The 13,658-nt window shown below is 41.4% G+C and overlaps 1 protein-coding gene across 6 annotated transcripts in view; it reads right to left on the reverse strand.

The window, feature by feature from the left end:
• Positions 1-1,029: 1,029 nt before the first annotated feature.
• The window catches only part of TSPAN14 (tetraspanin 14), a 270,495-nt gene continuing 257,866 nt past the window's right edge, over positions 1,030-13,658 (reverse strand). For all 6 annotated transcript variants that reach the window (XM_056530948.1, XM_056530943.1, XM_056530947.1 and 3 more), the window contains 2 exons: positions 8,509-8,628; positions 1,030-2,851 (listed from right to left, as the gene is read on the reverse strand). In XM_056530948.1, the coding sequence (XP_056386923.1) occupies positions 2,780-2,851; positions 8,509-8,628 (192 nt within the window). In that variant the 3' untranslated portion in view covers positions 1,030-2,779. The remainder of the gene's footprint in view (positions 2,852-8,508; positions 8,629-13,658) is intronic.

The raw sequence follows: 13,658 nt of genomic DNA on the forward strand, positions 1-13,658 counted from the left end.
TATTATTATTATTTTTTAAATCAACTGGTGCCAGAAAATCTTAATTCTTCCAGTAGTTATCAGCTGCTGTATGATCCAAAGGAAGTTCTTTTCTTTTTGAATTTCCTTTCTGTCTGACCATAGTGCTCTCTGCTGACACCTCTGTCCATGTCAGGAACTGTCCAGAGCAGGAAAGGTCCTCTATGGGGATTTGTTCCTACTCTGGACAGTTCCGAAAATGGACAGAGGTGTTGGCAGAGAGCACTGTGGTCAGACAGAAAGGAAATTCAAAAAGAAAAGAACTTCCTGTGGATCATACAGCAGCTGATAACTACTGGAAGGATTAAGATTTTTTTTAATAGAAGTAATTTACAAATCCTTTAAGTAGCGCACTACAGTCACATATGTGATATTTCAAAAAAAAATTAGAATTAGGACAATAACTATTGAGTTGCATTTTTGTGTTAATATCTGCAGTGTTACAGTGAAAATTGGATAAAACTATCGGCAAAGAAAATGTTGCTTTTTTTTATATTTTTCATAAAATTTGGGGATTTTTCACAAAGAAATTTTACCACTATTATAATGTAGAATAAGTTATAACAAAAATCTCAGAATCAGTATGAGAGGTATAAAAGCATACCTGAGTTATTAATCCATAAAGTGACACAGGCCAGGTTAAAAAAAATGTGGCTGTGTCCTTAAAGGAGTACTCCGGTGCACACTTTTTTCATTTTATCCCGTCCGGGCTGCAAAATAAAAGAAAACACACTTTATCTTACCTGCCAACGAGCCCCCGGAGCTCCGGTTCAGGTGTTCGGTCCCCGGGCTGTATTCTTCTTACTTCCTGTTAGCCCGGCACGTCACACGGAGCTTCAGCCTATCTCTGGCCGAGGCGGGACATCGCTGCGGCCAGTGATAGGCTGAAGCTCCGTGTGACGTGCCGGGCTAACAGGAAGAAGAATACAGCCCGGGGACCGAACACCTGTACCGGAGCTCCGGGGGCTCGTTGGCAGGTAAGATAAAGTGTGTTTTCTTTTATTTTGCAGCCCGGACGGGATAAAATGAAAAAAGTGTGCACCGGAGTACTCCTTTAAAGTGTTCACGCCATAATGTTTATATATGTTACTGACTAGGTCATGCAGGTGCATTGAATGTAGCTTTTTGTTTCTAACTTCACAAATCTCTCTATTATGCTGTCACTCATTCCACTTACCATGCATTTACTTTCTCTCAGAGTCAGCTGTGCAGTGCAGCGTCTCTTCATCCAGTCACTGCAGGCTGCTCTGTAACCCACTTGCAGTCTGATAGGTAAGACAAGAGTGAGGACAGCTAGGTGGGACAAAAAGTATGCTGCAGCTGGACAAGATTATGTTTTGGATGGCATGAGGACCCCCAAGTAGTCTATTTTATAAGCAATGATTTCAATAAAAAAAAGATACATTGTTTATGAAATATACTAGAAAAGCTAATGTTTTGCCAACATATAAAACATTTTTAATTCTGACAGTGTCCATTTAGGGCAAAACAGGCTGCGTTCTTAAGGGGTTAATAAGTTTAATTTTTAATTGTTTTGATGCATCCAGAATGAAAAAAAGCTGCAAGGCGGCTTAATAATAAATCATATTGTCTAATATTAAAGGTCTTCATAGTAACAAGTTACAAACAAACCCTGTGGACAACTATGAAAAAAAAATACAAAAAAAAAATAATAATTTGGTTGTGAGCAAGGACCATTTCTTTACTGTGCAGAATTAAAAAAAAAAAAAAAAAACATGGTTGCTTTCTTAAAATAAATGATGCCAAACTCAATGGGCAGTGTCTGGTGTTGCAGCCCAGCTATGCTGAAATGATTAGGCTAAGCTTCTATACAACACGCAAGCTGGGGACAGGTATGACACAGAAGCTATGGGCAGGCGTGTTTTTCTTACCTGTACAATTCATTTAAGTAAAATAAAGTCTGATACTGTAGTAAAACTATTATCCCCTTGGAGTGTTTCTTGCAGGTGCAAAGTTTACACAACACTCAAATCCCACACATATGATCATAGGGGTGCTTTCTCAAGAACCAGTGTGTGCCTTTTAACTTCCCACTTACATGTACTGGGACAAAAAAAATAAAAAATATTTAGCTTGCAGGTATGCATTGCGTTATGGTTTGAAATACACAGACCCCATAATAGAATATTTACATAACAATGAAAAGAAGCACTTGAAATGAAATGGTCTTTTGGTATCTTGCTGCAAGCCATTATGGAATGAACAAAGAGCATACGACCAGTGGTCCAGTGGTGAAGGTCAGTCAATCTAGCGCAAATACTCAATATACCACGTACAAACTGGGGACTGCTCTTTGCAATAATGTTAAATATGGCACCCAAATATAGTAGTGGTTGTGGTCCAACAACAACAACAATATATCACAGTCAATGTACAAACCAGAGCTAACCCCATAATGTGTCCTGCAAAGTAATGGTCGTACATATCAAATAACATTTAGTTAATAGCCCCAGATGCCACGGGAGTGATTCAGTATGCCTCATTCAATGGGAAAGAGGAGAGAAAGATATACAAAGAAACAATATAAAATTGCTGGGTGTTCAGCTATTGGAGAAACAAACATATTTAACACTCCAAAGACATTCACATAGGGGCCTTTCCAAGTTCCAAGCCTGTGTTTTATAAAATGCAGGACAACATGGGAGTGGGCTCAAATTTTCCAGTGGATAATTATTCATCTACAGGAGTAGGAGTCGAGAAGACGTACTCTCTGAAGGCTTCCAGTCTAGCAGGTGGGACTTTAAAAGCGGAATCCAGCCTTTACTGCTTCAATGTCAGACATAAGTGTCCGAGCCAGGTAGATACCAAAAATCTATTGGGAAAACAAAAAAAGGTTATGCACAGGCAAACATTATGGAAAACACAACATTTCATTTTATTTAAATAACCTTAACCTCAGCCCATTTTCACCTTAAGGACTTATGTTTTTGCACTTTAGTTTTTACCTCCTCCCCTTCGAAAAATCATAACGTGTTCAATTTTGCACCTACAGACCCATATAAGGGCTTGTTTTTTGCATCACCCAAAAAAAATAAACACCATTTTGCAGCTTTTTAAGGCTTCGGTTTCTACGTAATGCACTTTTCAGTAAAAATGGCAACTTATCTTTATTCTGTAGGTCCATATGGTTACAAGGATACCCAATTTATGTTGGTTTTATTTTACTGTATAACTAATGTATAACTACATAAATTAGTATTTTTAAAATTAGTATTTTTAAAATTGTAATCTTCTGACCCCCATAACTGTTTTATTTTTCCGCATACGGTGATGTGTAAGGGCTAATTTTTTGCTCTGTGGTCTGTAGTTTTTATTGGTACAATTTTTTTGTTTTGATAGGACTTTTTGATCGCTTTTTATTAATATTTTCATGGTATATGAAGTGACCAAAAATTTACACTTTGGTGTTTTTTTTGACATGCACGTCTTCGACCGTGCTGTGTAGCTAACCTTATATTTTAACCCCTTAAGGACCCAGGAAATTTTCCCTGTAGGACCCGGCCATTTTTTGCACATCTGACCACTGTCACTTTAAGCATTAATAACTCTGGGATGCTTTTACCTTTCATTCTAATTCCGAGACAGTTTTTTCGTGACATATTCTACTTTATGTTAGTGGTAAATTTTTGTCGATACTTGCATCATTTCTTGGTGAAAAATTGCTAAATTTGATGAAAAAATTGAAAATTTAGCATTTTTTATTTTTTTTTTTACTTTGAAGCTATCTGCTAATAAGGAAAATGCATATTCCAAATAAATGATATATTGATTCACATATACAATATGTCTACTTTATGTTTGCATCATAAAGTTGACATGTTTATACTTTTGGAAGACATCAGAGGGCTTCAAAGTATAGCAGCAATTTTCCAATTTTTCAAAAAATTTTAAAAATCGAAATTTTTCAGGAACCAGTTCAGTTTTGAAGTGGATTTGAAGGGCTTTCATATTAGAAATACACCATAAATGACCCCATTATAAAAACTGCACCCTTCAAAGTATTCAAAATGACATTCAAAAGGTTTGTTAACCATTTAGGTGTTTCACAGGAATAGCAGCAAATTGGAGAAAATTCAAAATCTTCATTTTTTACACTCACATGTTTTGTAGACCCAGTTATTGAATTTTTACAAGGGATAAAAGGAGAGAAATCTTCCTAAAATGTGTAACCCAATTTCTCTCGAGTAAGAAAATACCTCATATGTGTATGTCAAGTGTTCGGCGGGCGCAGTAGAGGGCTCAGAAGGGAAGGAGAGACAGTGGAATTTTGGAGAAATGGTTTTTGGGGGGCAGGTCACATTTAGGAAGCCCCAATGGTGCCAGAACAGCAAAAAAAAAAAAAAACACATGGCATACTATTTTTGAAACTACACCCCTCAAGGCACGTAACAAGGGGTCCAGTGAGCCTTAACACTGCACAGGTGTTTAACGACTTTTCGTTAAATTTGGATGTGTAAAGGATAATTTTTTTTTTCACTAAAATGCTAGTTTTCCCTCAAATGTAAATTTTTTTCAAGGGATAATAGGACAAAATGCCCCCCAAAATTTGTAACCCCATTTCTTCTGAGTATAAAAATACCCCATGTGTGGACGTGAAGTGCTCTGCTGGCGAACTACAATGCTCAGAAGAGAAGGAGTGCCTTTGAGCTTTTTGAAAGAGAATTTGTTTGGAATGGAAGTCGGGGCCATGTGCATTTACAAATCCCCCCGTGGTGCTAGAACAGTGGACCCCACACATGTGACCCCATTTTGGAAACTATACCCCTCACAGAATTTAATAAGGGGTGCAGTGAGTATTTACACCCCACTGGCGTTTTGACAGATCTTTGGAACAGTGAGCTGTGCAAATAAAAAATTAAATTTTTAATTTTCACGGATCACTGTTTCAAAAATCTGTCAGACACCTGTGGGACGTAAATGCTCACTGTACCCCTTATTACATTACGTGAGGGGTGTAGTTTCCAAAATGGGGTCACATGTGGGAGGGGTCCATTGTTCTGGTGCTTTGTAAACACACGTGGCCTTCAATTCTGGACAAATTTTCTCTTCAAAATCCCAATGGCGCTCCTTCTCTTCTGAGAATTGTAGTTCGTCCGCAGAGCACTTTACATCCACATATGGGGTATGTTCTCACTCAGAAGAAATGGGGTTACAAATTTTGGGGGGCTTTTTTTTTTCCTATTTTCCCTTGTGAAAATGAAAAATTTAGGGTAACACCAGCATTTTAGTGAAAATTTTTTTTTTTCATTTTCCCATCCAACTTTAATGAAAATTGGTCAAACACCTGTGGGGTGTTAAGGCTCACTATACCCCTTGTTACGTTCCATGAGGGGTGTAGTTTCCAAAATGGGTATGTCAGAACCGCTGTAAAATCTATGTAAAAAACTGCTGTAAAATTTATGTCAGAACCGCTGTAAAATCAGCCACCCCTGTGCAAATCACCAATTTAGGCCTCAACTATACATAGTGCACGTTCACTCCTGAGCCTTGTTGTGCGCCCGTAGAGCATTTTACCTCCACATATGGGGTATTTCCGTATTCAGGAGAAATTGTGTTACAAAGTTGGGGGGTCTTTTTTTTTAACTTTTACCGCTTGTGAAAACAAAAAGTTTGGGGCAACACCAGCATGTTAGTGTAATTTTTTTTTTTTTTACACTAACAGGCTTGTGTAGCCCCCAACTTTGCCTTTTCATAAGGTGTAAAAGGAGAAAAAGCTCCCCAAAATTTGTAGTGCAATTTCTCCCGAGTACGGAGATACCACATATGTGGCCCTAAACTGTTTCCTTGAAATACAACAGGGCTTTGAAGTGAGAGAGCGCCATGCGCATTTGAGGACTACATAGGGATTGCATAGGGGGGGGGGCATAGGGGTATTCTACGCCAGTGATTCCCAAACAGGGTGCCTCCAGCTGTTGCTAAACCCCCAGCATGCCTTGACGGTCAGTGGTTGTCCGAAAATGCTGGGAGTTTTTGTTTTGCAACAGCTGGAGGCTCCATTTTGGAAACAGTGTCATACAATACATTTTTCATTTTGATTGGGTGGGACAGTGTGAGGGGGTGTATATGTAGTGTTTTACCCTTTATTATGTGTTAGTGTAGTGTAGTGTTTTTAGGGTACATTCGCACTGGTGGGTTACAGTGAGTTTTCCGCTAGGAGTTTTCGCTGCGGCGAAAAATTTGCTGCAGCTCAAACTTCAAGCAGGAAACTTACTGTAAACCTGCCCGTGTGAATGTTCCCACTACATTTACATGAGGGGGGCAAACCTCCGGCTGTTTCAAAATTACAACTCCCAGCATGTACTGACAGACCGTGTATGCTGGGAGTTGTACTTTTGCAACAGCTGGAGGCACACTGGTTGGAAAACCTTCAGTTAGGTTCTGTTACCTAACTCAGTATTTTCCAACCAGTGTGTCTCCAGCTGTTGCAAAACTACAACTCCCAGCATGTACTAATCACCGAAGGGCATGCCGATAGATGTAGTTCTGCAACAGCTGGAGGTACGCAACTACAACTCCCAGCATGCCGAGACAGCTATTTGCTGTTTGGGCATGCTGGGATTTGCAGTTTTGCAACACCTGGAGGGCTAGAGTTTAGAGACCACTGCACAGTGATCTCCAAACTTTGACCCTACTGATGTTGCAACACTACAAATCCCAGCATGCACACACATAAAACTGCTGTGTGGGCATGCTAGGAGTTGTAGTTTTGCAAGATCTAGAGGGCTACAGTTTGGAGATCACTGTGCAGTGGTCTTTAAATTGTAGACCTCCAGCTGTGGCAAAACTACAACTCCCAGCATGCCAAAGCAGCTGTCTGAGCATGCTGGTAGTTGTAGTTTTGCTAAATCTGGAGGGCTATAGTCTAGAGACCACTGTATAGTGGTCTCAGACTGTAGCCCTCCAGATGCTGCTAGGCCGCCCGCCGATCACCGTTGCCCGCAGCCCCCGCAGATCGGTAAGTGACCTTCGGCGCCAGTCCCTGTCGGTTTCCCCGTCCTGCCCCGCCTATTGTGGGTGGGCAGAACGGGGAAATCAAAAGTAACCCCCCCCAGCCCCAGATTTGCTATTGGTTGTCACTTCTATACAACTAATAGCAGGGATAGGAGGGGTGGCACCCCTGCCACCTCACTCCTATCCCCTTCAGGGGGATCGTCGGTGTCTTGGACAACCGCGATCCCTCTTATCACCATAGGCTCATAATGACCCAGAATTGGGCAAATTTGCAGCGATCGCCGAAATGGGAGGGTCTGATGACCCCCCCCAGGGCATTTGCGCGGGGTACCTGCTGATCGATATCAACAGTCACCCCAGTCCGGTCCCCGCCCGGCGAGGACTGAAATTCCCACGCACCTACATGTACGTCCTGGGTCCTTAAGTACCAGGGTGTCAGGACGTACCTGTACGCCCGGGGTCCTGAACAGGTTAATAGTTCCGACATTTACACATGCGGCGGTACCACATATGATTATTTACATTTTTTATTATATTTTATTTAAAAAATAGGAAGTAGGGGGTGATTCAAACTTTTATTAGGGGAGGGGCTTATTTGCATTTATTAACCTTTTCACCGTTCAATGCTATACAATAGCATAGCATTAATTAGTGTTATTGGTGCTCTGCTGCTCCAGCCTGGCAGGCTTGGACCAAAAGAACACCAATAGGACGGCGAGGAGGCAGGCAAGTGCCCTCCCGCCGTCCTCTCAGCTGATCAGGACATTGCAATTTCGTTGTGATAGTCCCGATCAGCTCCGCTGCGCTGCGTTCTCCGCTCATGAGAACACTTTAAACGCCGGTAAAGGGACCAGGGTCCTTAAGGACTCGGGGGCAAGGGCGTACCTGTACAAAGTCCAGTAAGTGAGGGTGGGCTAGCACTCCTCTGTGCTTCCTCCTGTCTGATAGGATGACAGGAGAGATCACAGAGAAGTACTATCAGACAGGAGAGAGCACAGAGGAGTGCTAGCCCACTCTCACTTACTGCACTTTGTCCATGCCTGTGCTTCAGCTTGGACAAAGCCATGATTTTATAAGCCATGATTTCTATGAAAAATGAAAAAGAAATAAAATTTTCTTATGAAACATATTAGAAAGCTTAATGTTTTGCCAAGATGTACAACATATAAAAAGTATTTGTAACTGACAGAGCTCATTTAAGACATTCACTTAAAAGATTAGGCAGACATGTAAAGGACCTATGTAAAAGACTTATATTAAGCAGACTTATTACAGTCTGTATGCCTGGTGACAACAATGGATCTTGTATGGAGTCATTATATGCTTTCAAATAAAAGGCAAAAGTTAAGCAGTCATTCTGGTCCCAACTCATGGGGGGAAAATGGTGGCCTAAAATAATGCTGCTTTTTATCCTTGCGGCCAACCCCACCAAAGTATTCAGTAATATTTTGTTTGTTGCACAACAGATGGCTGAAATGTTCGTCATAAAATAACACAGATAGACAGACACATACATACCTGCAAGATGGAGATCACTAGAAAAGCTCCAGCCACAATGTATATATTTCTAGGTAGCCATGCTTCCAAAGCTGATATACAACCCTTTACGTAAGTTACCATAGCTCTTTCAGAAGGTGTCTGCAACAAATAAACATGGTAATTTTTAACCCTAGATGCATATTATTGTTGCTTTTGGACATCAATTTAATTGTAATAAAGAACTAAACAAGCTGCAAGCACAAAACTCACAAAATATAAAATACTTAATGGTTATTATTATGTTTCTGCTTATCTTTTCTTTTTACACATAGAGATTCACATTGTTTTGCATGGCAAGTCACATCAGTTCTATGCTTGCAGATGCAAAAAAGAAGCATACAAAGAAAATAACACTTTACCTACTGTAAATCATGGAGGAGGCTTTGTTTTGTTTTGGGGCTGCTTTGTTGCATCTGTCACAGGGTGTCTTGAATCTGTACAGGGTACAATGCATTCAATGACAAAATGTGCTGCCCAGTGTCAGAATACTTGGTCTAATCCACAGGTCATGGTTTCTTCAACAGGCCAATGACCTCAACCACAAAACTAAAAACACTGAAAGATAGCTAATGGACTATTCTGAAGTGGCCTTCTGTGAGGCCTGATCTGAATCCTATTGAACCCTTCAAACCAGGGACAGCTAGAGCAGTTTACTGTAGACAGTAGGTCTAATTGAAGTCTAATTGAGAGTTACAGAAATCACTTGATTGTAGTGACTGCCTCAAAAGGTTGTGCAACAAAATATTAAGTTCAAGGAGCCATCATTTTTGTCTAGACCAGTTTCATTATTTAGTTTTTTTCAATATGATTCTAATGGAACCACAATTTAAATGCAATGTCCGATTTTCATTAGTTAATTGTCAGCAGATTTTTATTCATTATCACTTTTGTCTGATTCAGGTAATTTCAAGGAACATGTGGGTCTTTAACCCCTTAAGGACCAGCGATTTTTCAGTTTTTGCACTTTCGTTTTTTTTCCTCCTTAACTTTGCACCTAAAAATCCATATGATTGTTATTTTTTGCACCAACTATTCTACTTTTCAATGACATTAGTCATTTTACCCAAAAATCTACAGTGAAACAGAAAAACAAATCATTGTGAGAAAAAATTGAAAGAAAAAAAAAAAAAACGCCATTTTGTAACTTTTGGGGGCTTCTGTTTCTACACCGTACATTTTTCGGTAAAAATAACGGAAACGGAAGGGAACCAAAAGTTTTGTCCAAGTCAAGTCTCTAAGTATTACAGTAAAATCTCCCTTAGCAGACACCTCCCAATAGGGGACACCTCCCAATTTTTAATTTCCCATAAGACAAACTTAAACGTTTTTTTCTTAAATCAACTGGTGCCAGAAAGTTAAACAGATTTGTAAATTACTTCTATAAAAAAATCTTAATCCTTCCAATACTTATTAGCTGCTGAATTCTACAAAGGAAATTATTTTCTTTTTGGAACACAGAGCTCTCTGCTGACATCACGAGCACAGTGCTCTCTGCTGACATCTCTGTCCATTTTAAGAACTGTCCAGAGTAGGAGAAAATCCCCATAGCAAACATATGCTGCTCTGGACAGTTGCTAAAATGGACAGAGATGTCAAAAGAGAACACTGTGCTCATGATTCAGCAGAGAGCTCTGTGTTCCAAAATGAAAATAATTTCCTCTGTAGTATTCAGCAGCTAATAAATACTGGAAGGATTAAGATTTTTTTTAATAGAAGTCATTTACAAATCTGTTTAACTTTCTGGCACCAGTTGATAAAAAATAAATAAATAAATAAATAAAGTTTTCCACCGGAGTACCCCTTTAATATATTTGCACCCTCCTAATAGGGTAGACACCCCAAATAGGGGACAAAACACTCCCAATAGGGGAGAAAACACACCCAATAGTGGACAACCTGGCCTGGCCCTACCTTGTACACAGGGCCGCCGTCAGGGGGGTACAGCCAATACCCCAGTAAGGGGCCCAGGCCCCTGCTACATCTCTCTGCAGCAGCCCCGGCAAAGAAGCAGAAGACTGTTGTTTAAACAGTGGTCTCCTGCTTCTGTACAACTGCTGGCTACCTCATGCACCCCCCCCCCCTGTGCCTTTATTCCACCTGTGCAAAATCATCCTACCTTTTTTCCCCCTTGTGCCACATAATTTCCCCTTGATCCCCCTGTGCTATTTCTTTCCCCCTTTATTACCCTTTCTGCAAATTAATCACCCCCTCTTTACCACCCCTGTGCCATTTCTTTCTCTTTCTATCCCACCTGTCCTCTGCGCTGCACTCACTGAGAGACTGAGAGGCTGTGAGCAGCGGCGGCTGCGGGCACTGATGAGTGAAGCTCCTGACATCACTCACCAGTGCCCGCAGCCACCGCTGCTGCTCTCAGTAAGAGGACCTTAGGAGAACATATATCCCACTAAGAGCCCCTGCGCCACAGCCTACTGGCCAGGTAAGAAGAACAACAGGGGAAGGGGAAAATTATGTGGCACAAGGGGTAAGGGAAGAGGTGGTAAAGAGGGGGTGATGAATTTGCATTGAGTGTAAATAAAGGGGGAATGAAATGGCACGAGGGGATCAAGGGGGAATTATGTGGCACAGGGCATAAGGGGGGATGATTTGGCACAAGGCAAAGAGGGAATGAAGTGGCACAGGGTATAAAGGGGGGATGAAATAATACAGAGGGTTGATATGGGGTATTTAACTGCACTGGGAGATTCCACTGTAATATTGCCTTTTATTATGTTTCATAAGCAATAACACTCTGGAGTGAGTACATTACAGTATTTGGCCATTTAGAAAGGTTTGTAACCTTTTTTTCCCCCAACAGGGGACATCACTCAATAGCGGACATTTTTTTTATTCCCTGTGAGTGTCTGCTATTACGAGATTCTACTGTATTAAGTATTAGAAGCATTGAGGATTTTATTTTTTTAAATAAAGTAATTTTTAAATATGCTTAATCTTCTGTCACTAGTTAATCAATGTCAATGTCCACTTACAAAGTGTTTTTTTAACAACTTTTGTGGTAGCATTTCTTTTTTTTCTTCTTTCGTTTTATTGAAAAGTAAACAACATCAGACCTCAGGCCCATTAAAGTGGACACAATGTACATCCATAAAATGCTGGTGAAGGGCCATGAAACCCAGTACAAATAAACAGAATGTAAACGACAGAATAGTCCAACTTGTATCACAATGTATATCAGAGATACAATTAACATCACCAAACTGAGGTAGTTATAACGGGAGACAAGAGGGGAATTAACACCTACAACTATAACCTTGAACCATACAGTGAGTTATGAGGATACCACCGTGTTCCCTAGAGGATTGTAGGTAAACAGAAAAAGTCGACCCACGCATCGAGGTAAATGACAAACAGGGTGACAAAGACAACCACAGAAAGAAGTATAGACTTGAAGTAACATCAGGCAACGCGCAAAACACCAGAGGGGCCACTACAGGGCCCGAGGAGAGGACACAGAGTAAGAACATTGGGTTAATGGAGAGGAGCACCAGCCAACAGATAGGAATTTACCTGGGCATTTCCTGTTCTTATAGACTATATGTGAGAAAGGTAGTGTAGCATTCACAAGAGCCTTCCATTGAGACAAGGTAGGAGAGCCGGGGCCCATCCATTTGAGGGCAATAGCCTTCCTGGCAATGAACAAGGTTTCCCGCAAAAGTGTGCGTGTGTGATGCGTCCATATCTCCTCATCCAAGACACCAAAAAGGCAAATCAAAGGATCAAGAGATAGGGAAGGTTGAGCAAGGGTGGCCAAGAGGTGAAGGACTTCGCACCAAAATGACATAATAAAAAGGGCATGCCCATATCAAGTGCCAGAAGTCGGCCCTGGCAGCACCACAGCGATGACAAGCATCAGAGTCAGAGCGACCCATTCTATGCAGCCTAAGAGGGGTAATATAGCTATAATGAATAATGTTCAGTTGGATCAATTTATTATTAGCTGCCGGGGACACAAGCATTTGGGAGGAGAAAATGTCCTCCCAATCATCCTTCATCAAATTGGGGATATGGGATTCCCAGTGCCGGACCGCCGGCACTGGGGAGCGGGAATTCTTGGCCTGAATAAGGTGTGTGTATGGGATGGACACCAGCCCCCTAGGTCCCTGTGATTTCAAGAGCCCTATGAGAGGGAAGGCGGAAATCGGTGAGCTACCTATGGGGAACTGGGCGTTCAATGCGTGACAGAGCTGGAGATATTTAAAAAAACAAGTCTGGATTGTAAATCATGGCTGGATTGTAACTGGTCAAACAAACAGAGCACATTGTCACGATATACATGTCCTAAGGTGAGGGCGCCCAGTTCCTGCCAGAAAGCTGGGTCCAATGCATCGCTCATGTGTGTGAGGTGGGGGTTATGCCACAAAGGGGTATCCTTGGGGACATCAGTATAACCATATATTCCCTTGGCGGCCCTCCAAACCTTTATAGCCAATTTGTGGAGATGGAGGAAGGCTCTACCACCAAGTGTCGGACTATCCAGAGATTGTTTCGAGTTCGGCTCCACATCGCCAGAGATCCAATGCCTGATATATCGGAGTTGGCCCTCTAAATAATACAAATAGAAATCAGGGAGGGACATACCTGCCTCCAATTTGTGGTGTTGTAACGTAGTTAGGCGAATTTTAGGCCTGTTGGGGCCACATATGAATAGGGAGAGGAGAGAGTGAAAAGAGCCAAAGAAATACCTAGGGACAGGCACAGAAGCATGCTCCAGTGCATATAGGCATTTAGGTAGAATAATAAGCTTTATAAGATTAATACTGCCGGCAACCGACAACGGGAGCGTGGCCCACACCCTGAACTTAGATTTAATGTAAGGAAGTAAAGTAAGGATATTGGCGGAAAGGTCGAGCAAAGGATCTCTGTGTATGTGCACCCCTAAATACTTAAACGTAACTACTGGGAGACAATTCACAACAGGGGGCCAGTCTGTAGACAGAAGTGGCATCACCGCGGACTTAGTCCAATTGATATATAAACCAGAGAAGTACCCAAAACGATCCATCAGTGTCATAGCATACGGGAGCATAGAGACTGGGTCAGAGAGGAACAACACCATGTCATCAGCGTATAAGCCAATACATTCCTCCCTACCCCCCATAAACATACCGCGG

Source organism: Hyla sarda, chromosome 7 (genome assembly GCF_029499605.1).
Source record: "Hyla sarda isolate aHylSar1 chromosome 7, aHylSar1.hap1, whole genome shotgun sequence".
In the NCBI taxonomy this organism is placed as follows: domain Eukaryota; kingdom Metazoa; phylum Chordata; class Amphibia; order Anura; family Hylidae; genus Hyla; species Hyla sarda.